Source organism: Leuciscus leuciscus (assembly GCF_965113295.1).
Source record: "Leuciscus leuciscus genome assembly, chromosome: 14".
Classification (NCBI taxonomy): domain Eukaryota; kingdom Metazoa; phylum Chordata; class Actinopteri; order Cypriniformes; family Leuciscidae; genus Leuciscus; species Leuciscus leuciscus.
Window position 1 is genome coordinate 37,547,057 of NC_138738.1, and position 26,755 is coordinate 37,573,811.

The following is a 26,755-nucleotide window of genomic DNA, read 5'->3' on the forward strand; positions in this document are numbered from 1 at the left end:
CTACAAATGCTACAACTAACTACTAGAACTAAATAACTAGAATATATGAGAACAAAGAAAGCTCACCAGCTAATAAAATGTCATACCAAACAGCTATTTTTAACTGCTGAGCCTGCTGCCATGGTTCTTTATCATGATGCCAGGTACAGTCAAAGCTAAAAGTTATTCACCCTCAATTTTTACCAAACCTGTATGAATTTCTTCTGCTGAACACAAAAGACTTAGCCAAACAGTTGAAGGTCACTGAGTATTAAAAAAGGAAACCACAGAACTCAATGGGGCCCATCAACTGTTTGGTTATTGACATTCATAACCAAGAAACTGGACATTTAACTGGACGTTTAAAAAAAACAAAAAAACGGACGACTAAAATAATGTTCGTAACTTAATGGAAAGTTAGCAAAACTTTCTTATAGGCTAAAACAGTTAGTTCCAATTCTTGATTCTGATTGGTCAATAGCTGTGTATTATTGAAAAAACTGGACATTTAACTGGACGGTTTAAAAAGTGTGTAGCCTACAAATGAAACAAGCTTTCTTAAAACTTTTTTTTTTTTTTTGGTAGCCTAATTATGGTAAATCACATAAACGCAGCGTAATTCTTATTGGTTGGGTAGCACTGAGAGTTGTTATTAAAAACTGTCAAGATCTGCCGAGAAATTAAATAATTTTTTGGCGGGAATGTTATTTATTTTTCGACCGACAAACCCTTCAGACGTGCCGGACGCATGCGCATTAGAGTCTGTTGAGAAAAGGAGGAATTCCTTCTCGCTTTAATTGCTTTAAAAGCGGTCTTTACACAGAACACTACCCAGCTTTACCTCCTATTTAACTTATTATTTCCACAGATTCAAAAGTTAATCGGATTTTTCCCCTCTAGACCTTAAGCAGATGTGGACTAAACAGGCGCTACAACGAACCGGATGAACTTCGAATAGACCAGGAACCTTATAGGCCTACTAACAAAAGTAAAGGTTTTACTATTTTAAATAAGTTTAGATTAAGCCGTACAGAGGAACGCACTAATTCCTATGATTTATAGTAGACTATCCTAAATACAATAGTTTATTAAATAAATAAAACACAAAAAAAATTACTAAATAAAAAAAATAAAAAGATTAATTAATTTATTATTATTATTATTTTCATCTATAAAGGCTTTAATAATTTAGCCAAGACTGAAAATATCACCCTGAATCTCCAATTTTCCCCAGCATTTCAACAAAATATTAAGCTTTACATTGCAGGGCCTCTTCTTAATTCCAGCCTAAATGTTTCCCCCCTTTAAAAAAAAAAAAAAAAAAAAACCTTTAAAAAAACTGAAGAAGAGAAGGGCATTATTGTTTTAATCCTCTTACCATCCGTCATTTTAAGAGTGTTTTAAAGGCTGAGATGGCGTCTTGTCTCTAAATCCTCCGGGCCGGGAGAGATTCTGCCATCTATTAGAGATCTCATTCTCTCCTCCTCCTCCTGTGCTTCGGTCCCTCTTAAAATCAGCTTGTCAGACTCAGAGGTGGAACGCAAATAATAGTTTACAATTATTTACCCCTCCACATTTTCACAATTAGATTCCAGCTTGAAAATGTGTCAAAGTTGTTCTTTATAGTTTATGCTATAGTACATCTGTTTTTGCACTTTCTTATTGGTGTAACAATAATAAATCAAATGTATTAATTCAAAATTCTACCTAATAGAAAGATACACTCTAAAGAGCACTCTGAAAAATGCTGGGTTGTTTCAAGTCATGTTTGGGTAAAAAATTGACAAATCCAACCGTTGGGTTAATTTTTTTAACCGGTACATTTTTATTAATTTAATTTTTAAACCCAATGGTTGGTTTAGTCAATTTTTTACCCAAACATGACTTGAAACAACCCAGCCTTTTTTTTTGTCTTTGTATCTTTTTGACGTTTAAAACATTTGAGCTATTTTAAACATGTTTAAAGTATTATTTATAATTTAAAAATAATTTATTTATAATTCTTAACTTATTCAGTCACTTGTCATATATTTATAAAAAGAGCATAAAAAAGCATACCGTTGCACAGGTCAGCATGAACCCGTGAAAACTGGAAGAACTGAAGGTGACGGAGAACCGCTGACTGACAGCGAAATTGGCCAATCAGGTTCCGCTGTGACCTGATCGCGCTCCTCATTGGGCGATGGGCGGGAGCTTCCAGCGCTCTGACCCGCGGAGGCTGTGATATTTTTTGAGGACTAACATCAAACATTCTTCAGAACAGAGCAGTTGTAAACAGTCTCGGATACGTTTGACTTCCAACGGGATATTAAACTACAGACAGACTGGGAAAAATCACTTCTGTTCAGTTGCTAAATTGTTGTCACAGTTCGGAGGGGGGAAAACTTCTCAGAGAGGTGAGTAAACACTTTAAAAATTCATATGAGCCCGTGAAAATCAGTTTTAAAAACTGCTTTCATGAGTTTATGTGTTTTAACATACACATATAGGCTAACCTAAATTTGTTTATAATGCGATTTAAAATATTATTTTAGTTATTATACCTTCTGTATACCTTCTTTCAGGTCCTAAAGACTTGAAACTGACCGTTTTAAAGTCTATTATAATAGGCTAAAATTATTTGTTAATAACTTTAACAAACATTGAATTACAAACTGTAGGTGGTGAAAGTGTGCAATTGTTAAGAATATATTTATGATCGGACTCTTACAAATGAGTTTGTCTGGTGCAACCTAACGTAGCTAATTCAGTCATATTAAATAATATTTTAAATGTATAATTTAATTGGGATTTTAAACCTAATAAAAAAGACCATTAGTTAATGTACATTCAGATTAGTTTGAAATGACAAAACTTTGATTTATATGGAGTATATTTTGCAAATATTAAAAATATTCAAATATATATTTAAACTAAATGTAGGCCTACATTAAGCCCTGATTTACTCAAATGCTGGGTTGTTTCAACCCATGGGTGGGTCAAATATGGACAAACCCAATTGTTGGTTTAAATTTTTTAATTAGGCCTACATTTTTAAACCAACGGTTGTCCATATTTTACCCAAACGTGAGTTGAAACAATTATTTTAGAGATAATTTGGAAGAAAAAAAATTGAAGACACAAAAATATGTTGCAAACACAAAATTATTTTAATCAAAATGTGTCGGAAATATTGTGGCGGGTTGTCAAAAAAAAAAAAAAAAAAAAAAAAAGTGCACGAAGTGTCGTCAAACACAAACTCGCGTCCATCAGGTCAGACTCAGTCAGACTGGTTAGGAAAGCTATATTTGCAGCAACATTAGGCGCATCTATAAATGCACACACACATCTCCAACAGAACCAGCCCAGAGGCGACAGAAAGAGCACCGACTGAGCTCAACACCGGGAGGGACAGACACACACAGTAAATGTTTAGCAAAGCACTTTTTGTTCAGCCGAATTAAAGTATTCCCATGTGGCTGGAATATGATTACACTGGGGAATTTAGTGTCAGTGACACAAATGCCACGGGCTCTTTAGTCAGGACTAAATCCTAAACCCTCAGGCTGCTTACACTTATTCTTGCTTCAAAAAATAATTATGACTAATAAAGAGATTATTACACTGTAGCCAATTATCACCGATTAAAGGGTGATCAAACTGCAGCTTAATGATGGAAAATCCGCACAGTCTTCTGAATAAATTCAAATTCAATCATCTGCTATTATCTACCAGGCCTAATTGTTATTTATTAAACGCAGTTAAAGCGATTTTTCATTTTTATGACAGATATTGTCAAATAGGCCCTCGAGCAGTTCTAGAGAATGCGCAAAAATTAATACACTTTTTAAAATGTCTTCAACATACCCAAAACGAATTATTCATATCTGGCTATATTTAATTTGACAGACGACCTATCAAAAGTCAATCTGTCACGGCTGCTTGCAAACTGAACGAAAACATTCATCATCGATATACGCCATCATGATGAATAAAATGTTTTTGCTCAGTCAGAATAAAAAAAATAATAAAAAAAATAAAGTAAACAACAGCTTTTCCATATTCTTTTTTTCACGCGTTTTCCAATTTAATTAAAGTGAATGCACACAAAAGTTAGGCTATAGCCTATACCTATATAAGCTAATATTAATTTGTAAAAAAGTTAGTATTTGCTTAAAATTATAGAAGAAAAACAAAGAATTAACACGCACTTTTAGCACAAAAAATGATTCGATTCAAATTAAATAAAATAGCGAAAAATACGTAGCCTGTGTTAAAACTGTTGTGAGCGTTTTACAAGAAAAATATGAAGAGAAAGTTTATGAACACACACAGATGGTGTTTGTTTACGACTCATACACAACTTTTGTTGTAAGACAAAGAGTGCAATGCACATATTCTGTGAAAGACATTGGCCTATATTACAGGAAATAATTATTTCTTGATTTATGAGGGAACTAATTTATTTCATTTACAATTAAATAAGGTATGCGATAAATAAATTATTAATGTATTTATAGTGAATAGTGAAATATAAGATGCATGTGGAGCAGGTATATTAGCCTATATAAAAAATAGAGTTGCCTACTTTCTTTAAAATTAAGTTTCCAAGTTCTTTTTATTTTATTTATTTTTTAGTGATTCCATAGAATAACCATTTTGAACCACCTTTCAGTGAGAATATCTTAAATTAACCATTTTTTCCCCCTTCTTGGTGTGAAGAACATTTTTAATAATCTAAAGAACCCTTTTCCTATAAAGACTCTTTTGTGCGATGGTGAGATTCCATGGATGTTAAAGGTTCTTCGTGGAACCATGAATGCCAATAAATAACTTTTTTTAACAGTGTATGTTCAAATTCGGTCAGTTAGGCCTATTTATTTTTCAGGTGGTGAAATTATTTCCATGATTCAGGTCTCTTTATGGATATAGGCCGCGTTATGACCATCACATGCGTGAGATGCAACATGAACTCGTAAACGGAGAAGTTAAATGATTATTGTAAGTAACCATGCAAGTAATCTTCTGCATGTTCTGTCGTTTATCAGATGCAGCACTACGGGGTGAACGGCTACTCTCTGCACGCCATGAACTCGCTGAGCGCCATGTACAACCTGCATCAACAGGCCGCGCAGCACGCGCAGCACGCGCCCGACTACCGGCCCTCCGTGCACGCGCTCACCCTGGCGGAGAGACTGGCAGGTAACCGCTCACCTGAAATGTCAAACTCTTTGATAGATAGATAGATAGATAGATAGATAGATAGATAGATAGATAGATAGATAGATAGATAGATAGATAGATAGATAGATAGATAGATAGATAGATAGATAGATAGATAGATAGATAGATAGATAGATAGATAGATAGATAGATAGGTCAAATTCTTTGACTGATAAGATAGATGGATGGATCGATGGATGAATAGATAGATCGATAGATTACCATAATTCTTCATCTTCAATGTGTGTGTGTGTGTGTGTGTGTGTGTGTGTGTGTGTGTGTGTGTAGACATCATCTTAGAGGCTCGGTACGGCTCTCAGCACCGGAAGCAGCGCCGCAGCCGGACAGCCTTCACCGCGCAGCAGCTCGAGGCGCTGGAGAAGACCTTCCAGAAAACTCACTATCCGGATGTGGTCATGCGTGAACGTCTGGCCATGTGCACCAACCTCCCCGAAGCTCGAGTGCAGGTCAGTTCACAGCCGATGGGAAATCATTTCAAGATCAAAAAGCACATAAAAGATGCCAGGGCACAACACAAGCTTGTAGTGTTGGCAAAATGATCTCTAATGTTACATATTATGCACCTTAATTAAGTACAGGCATTAGACTAAATGCAAAGAAAATACACAATTAGGAGTTTTATTTTGTATTAAATTTTTTTACTAAATTGTATCTATTTGCATATGTAGGTTTTAGTGACAAATACATATTAGAAACTTTCCTGCTTTACTCCTATCTATACTCTGAAGGTTTTTACAAAGGGGTTTGTTCATGTATAATTCACCTGTTTTATATTTTTTCCCTAAAAACATGGTGAAAATATATTTTTTTTCTTGCTGTCGATAGTATTTTCTAAATTATGGAGCTAAAGAAATATCCAAAATCCCCTCTTTAAAAAATCATGAACACTACAAAAATGAAGCAAACGTTTTTTGCATTTTTCTACATTTGTGCATACTTTAGAGACTGTCTCATTTGCATATTTGAACATAACATTTCAGAAATCTTGAAATACAAAACAATTTTCTTGATGTACTGTGATTACTCATTTGGGGATGTATGGTCATACCTATCAGTTAAAGTTTTTACCCTATATCACCAGTGGTGTCTTGCCTTAATTCAACGATTCCCTTGTCAACCTTTAAAGATTCACAAACACCAATTTCTTCACACTAACAGGTGTGGTTTAAAAACCGCCGTGCGAAGTTTCGCAAGAAGCAGCGCAGTTTGCAGAAAGAGCAGCTCCAGCGGATGAAGGATGCCGGGATGGAGAGCGCGCAGGAAGAAGGAAAAGAAGAAGCTCCGCCCATTGAGGCTCAAGCCCCGCCCTCTCCTTCAGATGGGCGTGGCCCCACGTGTGCCCCTCCCTGTGAGCCGAGTGAGGAGGTCAATGTCACCTCACCGGAACAGTCAGGGGCGGAGTCAGGGGCGGAGGACATGACTGACAGAGAGGATGAGTCGCTGTCAATCAAAGATGAAACAAAAGAGGCGGGGCTTCCCCTGACAGACGACACTTCACCTTCTTGCAAACCAATCAGCCCTAAATTAGGTATGAATAGCTATTTATGTATGATCTTTCTTTCACAATGTTTAAAAGGAAACGCTTTCAAATAGATTAAAGAAGTGGCATCCAGAATTAAAAATGAAATTGCTGTCGTAATTTACTCAATCACATCATTCCAAACTCCTCCGGGGAACACAAAAGGAGAAACACTGAAGAAATGACAAAAAAAGCACCTCAACAGTAAACGATGACAGAATTTACACTATAGGGTAAAAATCTGGGTACGTTGATCATTATTTAGATGTAAATAAAAGCCTAAATCAAGGGGCCGTTTACACGACACCGGTTTTCAACTGAAAACGGAAAACTTTTTAATGCGTTTTGGCTGTTCATTTACACGACAATGGCCTGAAAACGCAAGGTTTTGAAAACGATACCATTATTGTCTCCATGTAAACAAAAAAAAAACACGAATATGTGAAAACGGTGCGTATTACATGTTTAGTCTATTGTTGTTGTTTTTTTTCAAAGTGACATCGCCAACTACTGGCCTGGCAGCAGAATACAGTGTTTTTAATCATTTTCGGCAACGTTGTCGTCTTTATGCGAAAAAAGCGTTGTCGTCTTTCTTTTCATTATATAAAGCAATCGTATCTCTTCTCACAAAACTTGGATTAAACCGCTAGATTCATTTTACAAAGCCTTTATAACCTTTTTAGATCTTTTAAGTTTTGGTGACCTGGACTTTCAATGGAGAGACAGAAACCTCTCAGGCTTCATTAAAAATATCTTAATTTGTCTTTCGAAGAATGAACAAAGAAGTCTTGTGGGTTTAGAACAACATGAGAGTGAGTAATTGATGACAGAATATTCATTTTTGGGTGAATATTCCTTTATAGGAAGCCTATGTGTCATTGGTAAATTAAACCAAAGTCTTATAGTTTGGAACATCAATGACGTTGAGTAAATGACAGAATATACATTTTTGAGTGAACAGTATCTTTAAGAATGTTGAATGCAAATGGAAACAGTATTACATTGTCATCTCTCCGCAGATGATCCGCTTGGTTCTCCGGCTCTTCCCTCCTCCAGTGGTGGAGTGGCTCAGACTAATTCCTACGCCTCGTCTCCTCTCAGTCTCTTCCGTCTGCAGGAGCAGTTTCGCCAGCACATGGCCGCCACCAACAACATCATGCACTACCCCGCCTTCGACGTGTCCACGCCCTCCTCCTTACCCTACCTGGGTGTAAACATGAACATGGCGTCTCCGCTGGGATCGCTGCCGTGTCAGCCCTACTACCAGTCCCTGTCCCAGGCCCAGCAGATGTGGAGCGGCCCTCTGATGCAGGGCTCTGGTGCTCTACCGGCCCTCAACAGCAAAACCACAAGCATCGAAAACCTGCGTCTGAGGGCGAAGCAACACGCTGCATCTCTCGGCTTGGACACGCTTCCAAACTAACCTCTCAATGTCCTGTGTCCAAGATCTAAAGCCTGGTTTGCATGTGGTATTAAGATGTGTTTTGGTCGATCGGATCACGATTAGACGAGGGAGACACATTCCCGTTCACACCTGGTGTTTTAATCCGTCTCTTTTGTCCACTTTTGTCCTGATTTCTTTAAGGAGAGGGTCTATGGGTGGGTTAAAGTATGGCTTTTTTCAGATCTTTCGATCTAATGGACAAAATAAGCTCATGCAATTTACATATGAACGTGAAAGGAGACGACGGAAAAACACACGGAGAGCATCAGCTTTAGTTTCTGCTCTGACACACACAAGACCAGCCGAACGCTGTGAGTGTGTGTTAGACATTAGGAATGGTGAGAGAACATTGTGCTTGGTACATTTTTCATCTTCAAACCAAACTTGGATCTTCAGCCGACAAAGTTTAAATCCCATCTGGCTAGAGCTCTTCCCATAATGTTCACGCATTAGTTCAGTAGACGGAGAGTAGACGGAGAGTAGACAGTCTTTTGTGGCTCATTCGACCACATGAACGTTTACACTATGAAAGCAATCCGTTCGAATGTGTTTCCGACTCCCTCTGGAAGTGTTCAAAAGTGGACAAGCTCAAAACGTTTTACACCCTGTTTACACCTGTATTTAGTGTCGTTGGATCCGATCAACCAAAACACATCTTAATACCAGCTGTAAACAGGGCCTGCACAACATTAGTGTGCAGAAATCACGTGACATCTGGCTGAGCTGGAGCTGTTTCATTATCATTTAGCATGGCGGAGTGAAGTTTGGACGACTTTGAAATGTTAAGGTCTGGCTGCATGGCAGAGGCGTTAAACTTTTCCAAACACCCCTTGCTTTGCACTTTGAAATGCAATTTTTTTTAAAATTAAATTCATTTGTCTCTGTAAATAAGCGTATTAGGGTCCACAGCCTTAGTAGAAGGTAGTGAAGCCTCCCGTTTGTATATTTGAAGAAATGTTTAACTGTCTGTGGATCTTATAAAGGGACGTAAACGTATGGATGAAGCTTCTGCTAACATCAGAAAGACTTCAGCATCACCTGGACTGATGTTCTTGATGTCATGCCATGTGATTTGTCATCTTAGAGTCTAATGGAATTGTTTAAATAAATGTGAATAATTTATCAGTGAAATGAAAGGGAATAAACCACATATATGAACTGAATCTGTAACAGTAGTTTTATTGTTTGATGAGTCTATATTTCAGATTTATGTTTTTTCTTTTCCATTACACCTGTATTTGACGACATTTAATGCACACTTTTTCTGCCACTGAGTCACATTCATTTCATCCTGCTTTAAAAAAAGTTATTATAAGAATAATCATGCATTTCTTACAGTTCCACCATTAAAAAACAATTCTGTAATTTTACGAGTAATTACAACAGAAGCTAAATTGATCATGAATTAGTTAAGAAAGGTAACTAACATTAGCTATAGCTCTACAACGGCAAAAATCATAATTAGAGATTTATATAAAAAAATAAGGAAAAAGTTACATCAGAGCACTGAGCTCAAATTAATTTGAGGAATGCAATATTTATGAAGAAATTTACAGAGACACATTGATTAGATTTTTAAGCATGCTCCTTTCTCATGTTTTTTTTTTTTCTCTAAAATGATTTTCTTTTAAAATCCATATGCATTGCATTACTTGCACACCATTTCTAAATAAATGGATGGAATGTAATGTTTTCTACATGTTTTTTCCACTCTTTTGCATGCATGTTCATCTTGATAACAGATCCAGTGAAAAGCTTAAAACGAGTGGATCACCCCACATCACCCCGGCGAGGCCGTCGCCACCCTCCTGTCAGAGGTTTGGCAGCTCTGAAGCACAACTCCTGCAGTAAGGAGATTAACACGGGTCAGGATACCAGTGGATTAAGTTGAGGAAGAACAGAGGGATGGAGTGAGAAGACATGTCATGTTCAGACACCTGTTAACAGCCCATACTTTATATGCTGGCACTCCAGTGAATTTAAAAAAGATGGATTTCATTCTCACTCCAGGCAGAAAGGGGAGGAGAAAAGACAAGATCTTTAACAAAAGCATAATAATGCATTGGTTCTAAAGTGGTGTGTGACAGACAGCGTTGAAAAAAATTATAAACACAAACAATAAAATGTAATCATAAATAGGACAAAATGCTTATTAACTTTTAAAAGGGTGCAGGGAGTTAACTCAATTTTTTTTTTATTGTTACTTGAAATAGGCTAAATGAACGATAACTATAATAAAATATACAAAAACGTCAATACATAAGCAATCCTTCTTCCAAAATGTATGTGTGTGTGTGTGTGTGTGTGTGTGTGTGTGTGTGTGTGTGTGTGTGTGTGTGTGTGTGTGTGTGTGTGTGTGTGTAGCAGGGGTTAGTTGTCACAATGCGCGAGAAAGATTGACATGGAGCCGCTAAATCTCTTAGGAATCACCCATTTTAAACAAACGCCGAACAAAGGAGAGTCTGCTGGCAAAAAGAGAAAGAGAATCAACATTGGTTTGGCTTTCAGAGATGGTGAGAACTGAGGGATCCGAAATGTTGTAAAAGTGAGGTGGAGTTGATGGTGTTTTTATTACTCAACAGGTGAGTAGAGTATCTAATTGAACAGATAAATTGCCATATGTAGCTTTAAAGAGTTCATTGTAAAACATTATCTATTGTTCAGTCATTACATTATAGTTGCTGCTAAAAAAGAAAATCAGTGAAGTATGGTGTCTATTAATGGGTAAAGCTACAGTAACGTCTTCAGCTAGTCAGCTTGAGATCCTTTTCATCTAAACTGGTAGTGAATGTTTTATGAGAAGTAGATTCATCTTTCTATCTCTTTCTTTAGTTATGAGAAAGAACCATATTCATCCACACACACAGAGCTGAAGCACAACCAAAACAATGTTCTTCTGCTAAATGCATGCAGTTTAGTTTTGTAAGCGCTAGAGGGCCGAAAGATACATGGTGTACTTTTAACCTTATTTTTTAGCTAGGTGCCAACACTTCTCATTTTAATTCAGTTTAGCTTGATGTAGTAAAAAAAAAATATATATATAATAATAATTATAATAATAATGATGTCAAAAACATACAAAAAAATCACTCAAATTTAAATAAAACTGAAATATTTTAAAATAAAAACTAATTGAAAGTATATTGCTAAAAACTAGTATCTCATTGATACTAAAATAACGCTGAAAGTGGGAAGAAAATACTTCCCAAACTTTTTGTTAAAGGCTGTAAAAAATAAAAAATAAACTTTTCAAACTACATGAAATATGCTTCACTTTTCTTTGCACAACAAAGATAAACATGGTTTGAATTCTTGGCCCTTTAGACCATTCAAAAGAGTGCATACTACTATATGTAAATTTTCCTATTCAGTCTATGCCATGTTAATAATGTCACATTTGTGGGTTCTAGGTCAGGATAAAAAAAAAAGCCAACATTCGATTTTATTTAGTTACTAAATCTCTGAGATAAAAATCTGCGTCCTGAAGCAAAGCCAGTTGAAAACCACTGCTTCAGTGATCATTAATGTAATTCATTTTATGACATACAACACGTTAAATCTCTTGTTTGACACTTTTACAACCAATATTTAGTGTGTGCTGGTAAGTGTAAAAATTAGCAGTTTTTGGGTTGGGTGTTTTTCATCTCTCTCTCTCTCTCTCTCTGTGTGTATGTGTGTGTGTGTGTGTGTGTGTGTGTGTGTGTGTGTGTGTGTGTGTGTGTGTGTGTGTGTGTGTGTGTGTGTGTGTGTGTGTGTGTTAAGCTGTTGAGGTCCTCTCGAGCTCTTTGATGTGTATCAGGGTTGTGCTCTGTTATAGGGATTTTCTGAGTTGACAGCTGCTTGAATATGTGGCGGTACTGCGATGGCAGTGGGTTAAAGAATGCTGGGAACAGGATTAGGATCATATTCTGGCAGTGGCTGTCAGTTCATCAATGGGCTCAGGTTCCCCAGTGACAGCTCTCCTTTGCTGCACGGCTAAGACCTTTAGAGGAACCATAAAGGAGTGTGAAAAGGGGCTGTTTCAATGGCATGGTATGAGTTTTGTTCTAACCTTGCTGGATGTGCATAAAGTAGAGGAGTCAGGAAATATCAGTGGGGTGCGTCTGGTTTTAACACTCTGGAGGGTGTGAGACTTCGCAAGAACAAGCATTTATTTGGAAGTATTCATAAAGTTATAAGTTTAAAGGAGTGGTATAATGCCCTTTTCACAAGATGTAAAATAAGTCTCTGATGTCCCCAGAGTGTGTATGTTAAGTTTTAGCTCAAAATAGCCCACATATATTTTTATATAGCATGTTAAAATTGTCACTTTTTGAGGGTGAGCAAAAACGCACTGTTTTTGTGTCTGTACCTTTAAATGCAAATGAGCTGCTGCTCCCGGCACAGGGGGTGGAGCTTCAAACCAGAATCAGATAAAGATGGAGAGACTCAAAAAGTGACAACATGTAGAAGCAACAGGACATTTCTGAATGGTTAGTTGATGAATTTATGTAGCTTATGTGTAGTTATCTTCTAGTCATTGATTTGCATATTCTGTCATGATAATCTATAAATCGTGCTATCGTTTATGTAAATTTTAGGGTTAGTGATGTCACTAACCCGGGAGGAATGTGGTGTAGTCTCTATCAGCCGTGTCCTTAAAAAGCAATTTCTTTAAAAGAAAATATCTCCCTTTGCTTTGAACTTTGAGCGTTGTAACTTTGCAGATGTTGTTTATGCTCAAACAGCAACATTACACACTAACTAAAGTTAGAAAAGTCAAATCATAATCAACCACCCCTTTAAATGTTCTCCATCTCAGTGGGTTTAGAGCTTTAAAGGGTTAGTTGCTTGAAGTGAAGTGTGCTTACATTTGACTTATTTTAGTTTATTATATGAGGTGTGCATTATGCCATCAATTAAATAAAACAACAGAAAAGGTGGATTTTTAGGTAGGTCTGAATTCTAACATGATTTATTTACTGTCAATATCGTGACCAAATTAGACCAAAACACCTACAGAACCTTTTCTTATGCACTCGCCCAAGAATTGCACGAGGTCTTTCCGGTATTTTACTTTTATCATTGGTTATTGGTTAATAATACTACCTGCAATATCTGCACTTCAGGTCATGGTACACATCTTTTTTTGCTGTGAAATCTTTACGGATTTGAATGAAGTAACCAAAAAAATGTTTTAGATTGTTAGTATTTCAAGATGAACACTTACTGGACTGAAGCAGTTTAGTTTTTCTTGGTTATCTATAGAAAAAAAAAAACACGTTCAAATGTTTGAATCAAAAATGATTCAACAGGCTTTTGAGGAACTTATTTGTTCGTCTCTCAATCATTAATGTAATGCTTTGCAATAGGCCCCTATATGTTTTGAGGAGACCCATTCCATGTAAATAAACCATTTATTAAACTCCTGATATGACAGAGTGCAACTTAGACAAAAGAGAGAAAATAGCTGAACTGAATTCAGTGATTCGTCCAGCAGAAAACTGAACTCGGCCACTATAGCAAAGCATTCTCTATAGTGACGTGAAGCATCAAACTCCTCCACGCTCTCAGAGTTAAGACAACAGAAGAAGCCGCTCAGCAGAAATCCAGAAGGTTTAACTCAGATTTCCCATAATTCCACTCGACAGTATCCTCACTTGAAAACTCTGCAGTCTTTACCCCTTTCCATCTGACCCGCCCGACGACTCACTCTGCCAGCCCTGCAAAACAATACTTTCACAATACCGCCGGACTTTTATTCTTGCCATGGCGTTATATAATTCCAGGAATTACTGACAGGCAAGGATATGCTAAATCCTCTTCTGCTCTTCCTGAAAGTGGATGAGACAGACTCTGCGAGCAGCGGCTCTCTTTTCCGCCTCCTGACTTGGTCGGTAATCCCGATACGCACTGTCTGCATTTTTACTGTATGTGTTTAAGCGCATTTGCAGAGCATTTATCTCCCCAATGTAAACCAATTTGGCTATAAGGGCTTCGGGGCGAGCTCACCGCGGAAGGAAAGAAAGGAAAACTCAAACGTAGCAGAAGCGCTGTGGGGGGTGGTGTGACGTAGAGAGAGAGAGAGAAGAAGACATGGCGAAAGAAAAGAAGAAAAGAAGCAGAACGGCGCAGGAGAAAAGAGAATCTTGTCCAGAGGCGATGCTTCCCGTTTGTGCAATAAAAACCACAAAGCCGCCAAAACCCTGAATCACTGAACTGTTGAATCGCAGAAATCTTTACAGTCATCGTTATCGTTATCCTCTAATCCAGCGGTACGTCCCTGGCCAGACATACTTTTCAAGTTTCAGTGAGGCGTCTACTGTACATGCCTGAAACATCTGCACTTACAGTTTTCTCCACTGCTTGTAATCTAAAAACTACATTTTGTCATTTTCTCTTCAGAAACCCTCGCCACCATGATGCCCTCGACGTCGAGTTTAGCTCAACCTTCATCAAACTCTGCCTGTGACTTTCTAGTAACCTTCACTCTTAAAGGGATACTCCACTTTTTTTTGGAAATAGGCTCATTTTACAACTCTGCCAACAGTTGAGTTTTACCGTTTTCGAATCCATTCAGCCGATCTCCGGGTCTGGCGGTACCCCTTTTAGCATAGCTTAGCATAGATCATTGAATCGGACATGACCATTAGCATCTCTCTCAAAAAAATGACCAAAGAGTTTCGATATTTTTCCTATTTAAAACTCGACTCTCGATATGACGCAGCGCCTGAAAATAGGTCTAATAGGTTAGACAAACTTAGTCCCGGTCACGTTGGAAGTTACGATCTGGGGACTATTTTCAGGTGCTGCGTCATATCATTACGCCTGCTGGACTCATGGTACGGCAGCAAAGTTTCTTGATTATTACGCAGGAATGAGAGTATAGTTCCTAGCCATATCAGCCTAGAAAAACGCAACTTTTCATTTTCTGTCGGTCTTAGTACACGATGTAACTACAGAAGAGTCAAGTTTTAAATAGGAACAATATCGAAACTCTTTGGTCATTTTTTTGAGAGAGATGCTAATGGTCCTGTCCGATTCAATGATCTATGCTAAGCTATGCTAAAAGTGCTACCGCCAGACCCGGAGATCGGCTGAATGGATTCGAAAACGGTAAAACTCAACTTTTTAACTCTGGGGGAGTTGTAAAATGAGCCTATTTCCAAAAAAAGTGGAGTATCCCTTTTAAAAAAAAGCAGTGGATTTGTGAATATCACAATGATAAATAACTGATAAAATGTCATTTGTAATTGTTTTAGTTTGATATACCAAAATAAACGTTCAAATATCCGACAATTAAATTACATCAAGTATTTTCATGAAAAGAAATTAGTATGGATATTCTGATTGAAACTGAACACAAATATTGAGAATGGAGAAATTATACCGATTAGTTTCAATAACTACAATTATTATTCATTCCATATCAATATTCTTCATTTTTTCACAATTCAAAGGTATAGTTCTTCCAAAAAATTTTAATTATCCCATAATTTACTCACCCTCAATCCATCCTAGGTGTATATGACTTTCTTCTGAAGTGAAGCGATGCATTTTTTATAAGGAAAATATCCATATTTATAACTTTAGTAACTATAATCATCTTTTGTAACACTAAATGTCTCTACTATCGCTTTTAATCAATTGAATGCATCTTTACTGAATAAAAGTATTATTTTTTAAATTATTTTTTTTAAACCTTACTGATCCCAAAAGTAGCGTATCGTATGTCTCCATGTTACATTATTAAATCAATGTTTTTTTGAATACATTTCTTTATTCAGGCCAGAATTAGAGCTAGGGTTCATTTCAGCAGTGGACCCGGAAAGAGAACAATATAATGAGAAGAAATCAAAATGTCCCTAATGAGTTCCCATCCTTGATGACTAATGCAAATGAAGAATGTAAAATGTGTGCAAAACCCAGAACAGACAAATATTTACATTACACTGGAGCTGATGGTGTCATGTGTCATTAAGTCCAGTTAAAGCCTTCCCAACCAAAGTCATCATTCAGGGCAGAGAAAACGAGCAGCGCTCATCTCATACCGACAGACAGGCAAGGAACACGCTCTCGGTGAACCTGTGATGTACTGACTCATTTTAGTTTAATGAATTTGTAAGGCATTAAATTATACAAAATGATACAGATATGAAGAGATGCATTTAAATCCTCATACAGGCTTCATGAAGCTGCATTGCTTCTATACTGACTGCAAATATTCACGCTTCATTTAAACAGTGAAGAATGATTGAAAGTTATTTGTTTATTAAAGGTGAAGTGTGTAATTTCAGTGCCACCATCTTCACCAAAAGTTAGTGCAAAGAATTAAGCCCAATTTCAAATAGTTTCTCGTTGTCTGCCACTGGTTGGACAAACCGATCAACCTATTAATGTCTTTTAGTCATTTTTACATGTTAATCTGATTTAAACATCATTAACTCAACACACAATCTCAAGGACAATCAGATGTAAACATTAATGAAATACATCACACTACAGTCTTGTTGTTAGTCAAAAGCATCATCAGCTATGGTCACAGATTCTGCGCCGGCCCGTTCATGACTCTCCTACGACTGAACCGTTAGCCGCTCAGAAACACGCAGCTGACTTTCAGTCATCGTGTTTCCTGGTGAGTTTTGGTGAGTTTTTGGCTGTGAGCCGTTCCACCTCTCTCATAAAGCGCAGACACATTTCATCCTGCCACGGTAGAGATACACACTGTACTGACACAGGGAGACCTACGCCATCCTTCACTGCCTGAAAACACACACACACACACACACACACACACACACACACACACACACACACACACACACACACACACACACACACACACACACACACACACACACACACACACACACACACACACACACACACACACACACACACACACACACACACACACATTTGCATCCCATGACATATTACTGATATTATATGATGGGTTTGACTTTGTAATGCAAAAGTAATGCAAATGCAAAAATGCTAAACTTTTAATTTTGCTTAACTTTTAATTTTTTAATTTTTGTTATTTATTCAAATAGCAGCCAATTAAAGTAAAAAAATCTGCTTAAATATTGCTTTTTTCCCCCCTAAAATGCGGCTTTGATTTTTATTTTCGGGAGAAAAAAAGCAGCAAAATTTGTCTTTGTTTCTACACTTTCTGTTGAATCCTGTTATGAAGTGACAATACACCTTTAAGAATAATGGTTTGATTTAAACATTTTTAAATAAATGATAACAAAAACAATATTTTGGTTACACTTATATTAGCCTTGTCAAGCCCTATATATATATATAATAATAATTATTATTTCACAAAAATATTTCATGGCACAAATTATTGTTGACAATAAATAATGTGGTTGGTGCAATTACATTTGTTCACTAAGGTCATTTCTACATTGACCATTCAACCTGCAAACATTTTAAATTAATTATTAATATTTTTTTCCCCATGTTATAATGTGTGATTTATTTCAAAGCATACCAAAACTAAAGTAAAACTACCAGAGTTATCAAATTTACTTATTCAAATTAAATGAATCCCAAACATACTGTGACAAGGTTGAAATAATGGAGTGTTTAAGAGTTAGTAAGAAAAACAAAAAAAACACTCAACATATATTTGGGAATACTGGGTAATAGTTTTAAAAATTTGCTTATTTTTTGTAATGAAATGATTAGACATTTAAAAAAAGAAAAGAAATTCTCCACATAAGGGCCCAAAAATATACACAGTCCAAATAGTCCCATATGGCTTTACATTGGTTACTGGAGTTAGGTAGAGCTTTACAAATATCACATGTCTGTTTTATAAAATGTACATGATCCCAGTCATGATTCTGTATTTGTAATTGTGACTATACTGCCGCCTTGTGGTTGTCAGGCATACAACTCACAATTTTTCACAACACTTTAAGGTTGACAAAAACATCCTATGGATTTAATGCAACTTAACTTCACTGGTCTTGCACTGTGAAAACCAACCTTAACGAAGAGTTTGTCCCACACGTCTCCATAGACACCCGTATACTGACTGAGCTGTGCTTCGTCCTCTTCCGTCACTGTAGACACGGTCACGGTCCCGGCTGGGAAGTTCAGCAGGTTGTACAGGGATGTGTAGCTGAGAGCACCTTCAGGAGTGGAGAAAAATTACTGCATCTAGGTGACTGTTGAAGGCCTTATGTAATGCTGAAATCATGACTGTCGAGTTAAAGCTGCCGTCGGCAACATTTTTTTGATCATATTCAGTGTAATCGACACTATAATCCGACAGAACAACATAAATAAGGTGGTTTTAGAAAAAAACCCGAGCTTCTAACTCCACCTGGAGCGTGTTATTTGTTTTGCAAAAATCCAGCGCTCCCGCTTCATCAGGTCCAATCAGCGCAGGGGGGTGTGAGATCTGACTGTCAATCACAGGTCGTGCACACGCCACAGATCCCCCCTCACTCGCGCACGTTAATATCACATGCACACGCCACGCCTGAAGTTCGCCTGGAGATTGCATGAAGCGTGATGGCGGAGAGAAAATCTACTAACAAGCTTCCAATTCCTCGGTTATTGCTATCTATGGATAGATTAGCCAGGGCAGCCTATCTCCGAGTCCATGGTGTTGATAGATGCTGAAGAGATGGACGCGTTCACAGAAAATCAGGTACACACGCACAGTGACGCACTGACGAGCACGACCTCGATGGGAGGGTGCTCGCTGGTAGTGGGGAGGGGCATGAGAGTTGTAAACATTAAACATTTTGGCTAATCGACCCAATCTGCCAGACTTGCCGACGGCAGCTTTAATAAGTAACTTTAAACCGCAGACACCTACTGCATAATATCAAACAATCTACATCAGCCTTTTTGTTAAAGTCACCATGAAATCAAAATAGACCATTCTTATTTCTAATGGAATATTGCAGTATTTGTTATAAATGATACATCTGTCTACATAATTAGGTGAAAATCAAGCTTTTAATGTTGTTTATGTGTCTATGTAGTGTTTTTAATATGCTTTAAGACAAGCCATGTGCACATTCATAAGTCAACACCATTGCTGAGTATTTTCTCCTTAAAACTGCAGTGAACCAAAGACAGTCTCAAAAACACGGTTTGAAATCGCTGGTGTTTCTGACGTCACAAACTACCTTGTAACCAATCAGATCAAAGCGTGATCGTCAACGAGTGGATCTCTGAGCTGCTGTGAGTGAGTGGAGGCGGGGCTAATTTGCATATTCATAGAACAGTGTATACTTACTGAGGCAAGGGTGTCGAGTTACATTCAAGCTATTTTAAGGCATGAAGAATTTTTTTTCAAGGAAAAAAAACCTTTAAATGTGTCATTTTGGTGATCAAAGATGAGTTTTAAGGGATACAATTATTGACTACAGGGGGACTTTAACCAAAATGACTTTCCCTTCCTCTTGCAGGATCTCTTCTCTTCTCTGATGATGAGGGCGGGGCAACCTGTCACTCACATGAGATCAGCCAATAGCAAATCACAACCATCCAATCAATTCCTCACGGACAAAATCAAGCCCCGCCCACATTTGTTCTTGTTCCAGAAGCCGTTTCACTCGGGTATACGACACAATAGGGAAGAAAAGTGCATCAAAACTTGTTTCAGGCTGACTTTAAGTAAATCATGAAACAGGAAACACATTTTTGCTAGTTGTAGATTATGTTGATGACGTAGAAGATGACGTAGGAGCTCTGGAAAAGTTAGAGAGCGCAGGTGCGGAAATAAAGCACATGTGAATGTTGATAATAAAGAGCAGACCTGAGTTCTACACGAGGTGTCAGTAAGTTTGTATACACATATGTACATGGTGTCAGAAGTTAGCCTAAAGTGACTATGGCACAAGGACTTCGTAAGATTGACCCCCTCATCTTTGACGAGAACATTGCGGACAATTGGACTACGTTTAAGCGCGAATGGCGCATATACAGCAACGCCGGTCTTTCCGCAGCAACCGAAAAAGTGCGAGCATACACATTTCTAAACCTCGCTGGTCCCGATGCCCAAGATAAATATGACACGTTCACTTTCGAGGAGGAGGAAGATCCGGAGGATTCAAAATTACTGGTAAAGAAATTTGAAGAAATCTGCCGGCCTGTAAATAATGTAATTATGGACAGACATGCATTTAATACAACGAACCAGATGCCGCACGAAACAATCTAGTCCTACGTTGCAACGTTAAAAACACTAGCCAGAAAATGCGAATTTGGCACGTTGCACGACAAACTGATTAGAGATCGATTGGTATGTGGCATTCACAATGACAACATCCGCACACAGCTGCTGAAATAAATTTTTTTTACTTTAAACTCAGCTATTGAAATATGCATGCTACATGAGCAGTCTGAAAAAGGAAACAAAGAAATAAAAAAAGAAGCAGGTACCAAAGAGCTAAAGAAGGAAAGTGAAGTTTGTGCAGTGCAATATTTTACGTGTTCTAACTGTGGTGGCCAGCACTCATCTGACCTCAGCAGCTGTCCAGCCTTCAACAACCGCTGTAATGCGTGTGGGAAATGGAACCACTTTTCTAAATGCTGAAGATCGAGCAAAACCCGCATCTACAAAGGATCAGAACAAGGTTCATCTCAGTCAAACAGAGCACCCCACACGATACGCAGAGGAGGACAGACACATAGAATTAGTGAACTAGATGCACAAATTGCATATGAACCCGCATATCTGTTCTACTGTGAAAGTGTAGAGGTGCCAGTTGATAAGGGAGAGATATTTACCATCCTGTCCACTTCCAACACAGGGAAGCAACTTGAGGTGAAGATTGACACTGGAGCCCGGTGCAATGTACTGTCCAGAGGTGTTCTCCAGCACATCGACCCAGGCGCTCATGTCGACCACAGCCATGTAAGTCAACCTTGTGGCCTTTCGCGGTCAGATCATAAGGACTCTAGGTGTCACTAATGTAAACTTCACATGCGGGACACTACAGTTCCATGTTGTCGACAATGATGTAAAACCTCTATTGGGCCTCAGAGACAGCATCAAATTAGGCTTTGTGCAACTTGGCCCGAATGTGCATGATCTCCAACAAGGGGACCCTGAGCTCACAGAGTATAAAGATCTCTTTGACTGCAGCACCATAGGCAAACTACCGGTAATGTATCACATGCGCTTGGACCCCCCTGTGCACCCTACAATATGTGCTCCCAGACGAGTGCCATTGGCAATGAAGGACAAAATGATCAATGAACTCAATAGAATGACTGAACTGTCATTAAGTCAGTTCAGGAGCCCATTGAGTGGGTCTCATCTATGGTGGCTGGCTGCACGTAAGAAAGACGGTGCCGTAAGACTGTGTATTGACCCTGTCCACCTCAACAAGGCTCTCCTCAGGCCACATCATTCCATGAAAACAGTGGAACAGGTGATCGCTGACATGCCAGGAGCCAAGGTGTTCAGCATCCTTGATGCTAAGTGTGGGTTCTGGCAGGTGCCACTCAGTGAGGAATCATCAAAGCTGACAACCTTCATGACCCCAGTGGGCCGATATGCCTTCCTGCGCATGCCCTATGGCAGGGAACGGCAACTGGCGGCCCGCGGGCCAAAACTGGCCCGCCAGCAATATTTTCTGGCCCGCCGGATTATTTTGGTAGTCCTAAATGCTGCATGCTAGATGCCGTAGTCGCGGCTTTATGCCCTGGTCAGTTAGAAGGTGACCCACATACAACACCTCAGACACCCGAAAACGGCACTTGTCAGGGTTAAGCTTAAGGTTTACGGCACGTATTCTGTCCATGACCTGGCGGAGGCGCTGGTCATGCTCTTCTCTTGTGCTGCCCCAGACGAGGATGTCGTCAACGACGATCGCACATGGTTGTCCTTCAAAGAGCTGCTCCATACACCTTTGGAAGACTTCACTACCCGTGGATATCCCATAGGGCAGGGGTCGGCAAGTAACTTTGGCCGCGGGCCAATATTTTTGTGCATGCGCAGGAAGGCATATCGGCCCACTGGGGTCATGAAGGTTGTCAGCTTTGATGATTCCTCACTGAGTGGCACCTGCCAGAACCCACACTTAGCATCAAGGATGCTGAACACCTTGGCTCCTGGCATGTCAGCGATCACCTGTTCCACTGTTTTCATGGAATGATGTGGCCTGAGGAGGGCCTTGTTGAGGTGGACAGAAAACCCGTCCTTATTGTTTTTTTTCATTTCAGTTCAGGAAATAAATAATGGAAAAACAAGTCATTTTTCATCTTTTTATTTTTGGTTTTAATTTGAAAAAAAAAAGATTGAATGAATGATCCACGGACGGTGACGGACACATCATATTCCACAATTATAGGCCTATATAAGAGTATTTAATTTGTATCCATAGGCCTACTCCGTGTAGCTGGCCCGCCATCTACTGGCTAAAAAAAATATTGGCCCGCGGCCAAAGTTACTTGCCGACCCCTGCCCTATGGGATATCCACGGGTAGTGAAGTCTTCCAAAGGTGTATGGAGCAGCTCTTTGAAGGACAACCATGTGCGATCGTCGTTGACGACATCCTCGTCTGGGGCAGCACAAGAGAAGAGCATGACCAGCGCCTCCGCCAGGTCATGGACAGAATACGTGCCGTAAACCTTAAGCTTAACCCTGACAAGTGCCGTTTTCGGGTGTCTGAGGTGTTGTATGTGGGTCACCTTCTAACTGACCAGGGCATAAAGCCTGACCCTACAAAGACAGATGCAGTCCGTTCTATGCCAACCCCAGAAGACAAGCATGGAGTCCAAAGGTTCTTGGGCATGACAAACTATTTGTCAAAATTCATCCCAGGCAATAGTGAAACTACAGCAACCCTGCTAGAGTGGTGCTGGCAGGAGCACCACATGGCAGCATTCACCAGACTTAAGGAGCTACTCACGAGTCCTCCTGTACTTCAGTACTTTGACGTGCATCAGCCGGTGGTATTATCTGCAGATGCCTCGCAGCATGGCCTGGGTGCTGTCTGCCTCCAAAAAAACAAACCGGTGGTGTTTGCCTCAAGAGCACTTACAGAGACTGAGTCACGCTACGCTCAGATAGAGAAAGAGATGCTGGCCCTTGTCTATGCTTGTCAGAAATTCCACGACTACATATATGGCCGTCCAGTGACTGTCGAAACTGATCATCAGCCTCTCATCACGATTAAAAAAACCCCACTGCACTCAGCCTCTGCACGCCTTCAGAGGATGATGCTTAAGCTGCAGCGCTATAACCTCAACGTAATTTACAAGAGAGGCAAAGAGCTATACCTAGCAGACGCGCTCTCGCGTGCACACCTGCCCTCCACTGACTGGGCTGAAACTAGTGAGGATTACGATGTGATGACAGTGGAAGTTCTCTCCTCGAGGAGAATGGTGGAGTTGAGACAGGAAACACAGGCAAACTATCTGTGCAGGCGCCTATCTGAGGTCGTTGCCGAAGGCTGGCCTGACTCAAAGAAGCTGCCACATGACCTCAGGCAGTTCTATGCCATAAGAGATGAACTCACAGTTGATAATGGCCTATTGCTCCGTGGTCAGCGTTTCATCACTCCCCACACACTGCAACACTATTATATCAGACAGCAGCATCAGGGTCACCCGGGCCTAGAAGCAACAAAACGCAGGGCCAGAGAAACCATGTTTTGGCTCCAGAGATGGTTCAAAATTCTGCTGCTAGACTTCTAACTGGTGCCCCCAGAAGGTCTCATATTACTCCCGTTTTGTTGGCTCTCCATTGGCTCCCTGTAAAATTCAGGATTGATTTTAAGATTTTAGTGCTGACTTTCAGGGCCTTAAACAGTCAGGCCCCACAGTACATCAAGGACCTTTTGAGCCCATACTCCTCTAGCCGCACTCTTCGGTCCTCTGGCCAGAACCTGCTTATGGTCCCCAAGACTCGTTATAAGACCCGAGGGGACCTGTCTTTTCAGTCTGTTGCCCCCAGACTGCGCCCCTGTCTCTGCGTCTGGCAGACTCTGTTGACTCTTTTAAAAAAGATCTGAAGACTTGTTTATTTAAGAAAGCTTTTGGTTGATGGGTTTTCACTAGTGTCACTTTGATTTTACATATGTATATACATTTTTACAGTATATTGTTTTGTTTTACCTTTCTCGTGTACAGCACTTTGTGATTTTATCTGTGAAAAGCGCTTTAGAAATAAACTTTACTTACTTACTTACTTACAGATGTGCTCCTTTTAATGCCCTCAGACCACACCAAACAAAGGAGCCCCTTCAACTGCATGATATACCAGACTTGCCATGGGCTCTCACAGCAGCGGACGTTTTTGAGTGGGAGGGGAAAGAACACCTGGTGCTCGTCGACTCTTACTCCGGCTGGTTTGAAATAGACCAACTACCAAACGTGACCAGCGCGACCATTATAACCAGGCTAAAGCGCCACTTTGCCTCCCATGGAGCTCCTCAACAGCTAATGACTGACAACGCAGCATATTTCACAAGCAGGGAGTTCCAAGAATTTGCCCACATATGGGACTTTTGCCATGTCACCAGCAGCCCCCACTACCCTCAATCAAATGGGCTAGCTGAGAGGGCTGTACGCTCAGCCAAACACCTGCTGGAAAAGTGTGCACGTGATGGTACGGATGTATATGCAGCACTGCTCAATTTACGTAATATACCAAGGGATGGGCTGCCCTCATCAGCCCAGTGCCTGCTTTCTCGGCGCACTAAGACTCTCATTCCCATGACCAAGGTTATGCATGTACCAAAGGTAGAAACACAGGTCCTGGCAGCTCTGACACGGACCAGACAGAGAGGAAAGAAACATTACGACAGATCAGCCAGACCTTTGGCTTCATTGCAAGCAGGGCAGACAGTGAGAATGCAGACGAACAGGGGATATGACAGATTGGTGACGGTAATAGGAAGAGCACAGCAGCCAAACAGCTACCAGGTTCGGTCCGGAGATGCCACATATGTGAGAAACAGGCGCCATCTACTACACACACCTGAGCAATACACCCCTCCCGAACAATACACCCCTCCCACAACAGCAGAGGCCTCACTCAGCACCAACAGCGAACCTCTGCCAGAACACCAGCCTAATGGCGAACAGCCGCAATCAGAACAGGTGCAGGAACCACCCGTAGTTGTCACCCGTTCAGGAAGAATATCAAAGCCCAACCCCCGGTACAAAGACTACACTACATAAGTTTAGAGAGGTCCCTTTCCTCTGTTGCAGCAGCCCTGTTCTGTGTGGCTAAAATAAATACAATAAAAATTAGCCGTTTGGAACAATGTTGTATTCTGTTTTGCAATGTTAAATGTTTTACCTTATTTTGAGTGTCAGGTCATACACTGCTTCCAGTTCTACTGCACTTATATAGCAGAAAAGGTTAGGGCTAACTGTTACTATATATATATATATACCCATCATTAAGAAGGGGGATGTAGATTATGTTAATGACGTAGAAGATGACGTAGGAGCTCTGGAAAAGTTAGAGAGCGCAGGTGCGGAAATAAAGCACATGTGAATGTTGATAATAAAGAGCAGACCTGAATTCAACACGAGGTGTCAGTAAGTTTGTATACACATATGTACACTAGTCACAATTAAATTAACTAGTAATAATAAGGGAATTGAAAGCTAAAAGCAATGAGACGTGGGATGTGGCACAGTGATTAACAAGACAAATTAAAAAATTGCACTACATGACAAAAAGGTTGCCATCCCCAGGTTTACAGGCACAAAGATAATGTAATAGTAATGTAAATGTGAGGTAAGTACTGGTGATACGGCCGCTGTAATGTAAATTGTAGGCTGGTCCGATCATAGGACACAACAAAACGTCCACATTCAGTCTCCTCCACTCTGCTATCACCTCATCAATGTATTCCTACAGATGAGAAAAATGAAAAACCTTTCACACATTCTCAAAATACATACAATCATGTCAGAATAAGAATCACTTTTATACACAGTATGTGCCAGGAAGATTAACTTGCTCAACTGCAGGGAGGCACTGTCAATCAATGTTGGGGGTAACGAATTAGAAGTAACGCGAGTTACGTAATCGGATTACTTTTTTTAAGTAACGAATTACTTTTAATTTTACAACAAAATATCTGAGTTACTTTTTCAAATAAGTAACAGGTTTCTTTGTTTTCCCATGTATTGACTGACAGCTCAAAAGCCCCGGGATTATGGTGCGTTCAAGTCCTCCTGGGAAGTTCGTATTTATGAGATGGGAAGTCGTGTTTACGACGGTATGTGCGTTCAAGTCACTTTCGTCGGAGTAAGATGGCGGTGTATTTTCTCTTAATTAATTACACAAAAACACAGCAAGGTTCTTAAACTCTACTTCAATGATGAACATAAATGTGCATCAGGTGTTTTGCTTTTTTATGTTTGTAATTAATTTATGAAGCCACTGTAAATTTTATCGTTACATATTATATTGTTATATTATAATGGCATCATATTCTGTGCACTGTGCAGGCAGTTAGCTTACTTCGCAGTAAGCCTGACAACATCACTGTTAAACACCTTTAAGTATTGTGGTATTCCGTCATAAACATGATATTTGTGCTTCTTTTTTGTTTTTAATGCTGAAGTAAGAGGGATGAACTTTCTTCTTCTTCCAGGTCCAGAA

The 26,755-nt window shown here is 39.5% G+C and overlaps 2 protein-coding genes and 1 long non-coding RNA gene across 3 annotated transcripts in view; 2 read left to right on the forward strand and 1 right to left on the reverse strand.

The window, feature by feature from the left end:
* Positions 1–2,236: 2,236 nt before the first annotated feature.
* On the forward strand, positions 2,237–9,587 carry dmbx1b (diencephalon/mesencephalon homeobox 1b). The gene is made up of 5 exons (XM_082189499.1): positions 2,237–2,375; positions 5,007–5,160; positions 5,470–5,648; positions 6,361–6,730; positions 7,741–9,587. The coding sequence occupies exons 2-5, from the start codon at positions 5,007–5,009 to the stop codon at positions 8,142–8,144; spliced, it is 1,107 nt and encodes a 368-aa protein (XP_082045625.1). The 5' UTR covers positions 2,237–2,375; the 3' UTR covers positions 8,145–9,587.
* A 6,645-nt stretch (positions 9,588–16,232) lies between these two features.
* The window catches only part of faah (fatty acid amide hydrolase), a 28,191-nt gene continuing 17,668 nt past the window's right edge, over positions 16,233–26,755 (reverse strand). The window contains exons 13-15 of the mRNA XM_082136152.1: positions 25,891–25,999; positions 18,147–18,292; positions 16,233–16,907 (exon numbers count right to left, since the gene is read on the reverse strand). Of these exons, the coding sequence (XP_081992278.1) occupies positions 16,761–16,907; positions 18,147–18,292; positions 25,891–25,999 (402 nt within the window). The 3' untranslated portion in view covers positions 16,233–16,760. The remainder of the gene's footprint in view (positions 16,908–18,146; positions 18,293–25,890; positions 26,000–26,755) is intronic.
* On the forward strand, positions 18,233–19,968 carry LOC309474021. Its single transcript, XR_014197186.1, has 2 exons — positions 18,233–18,364; positions 18,954–19,968. It is a non-coding gene; the product is annotated as an uncharacterized lncRNA (long non-coding RNA).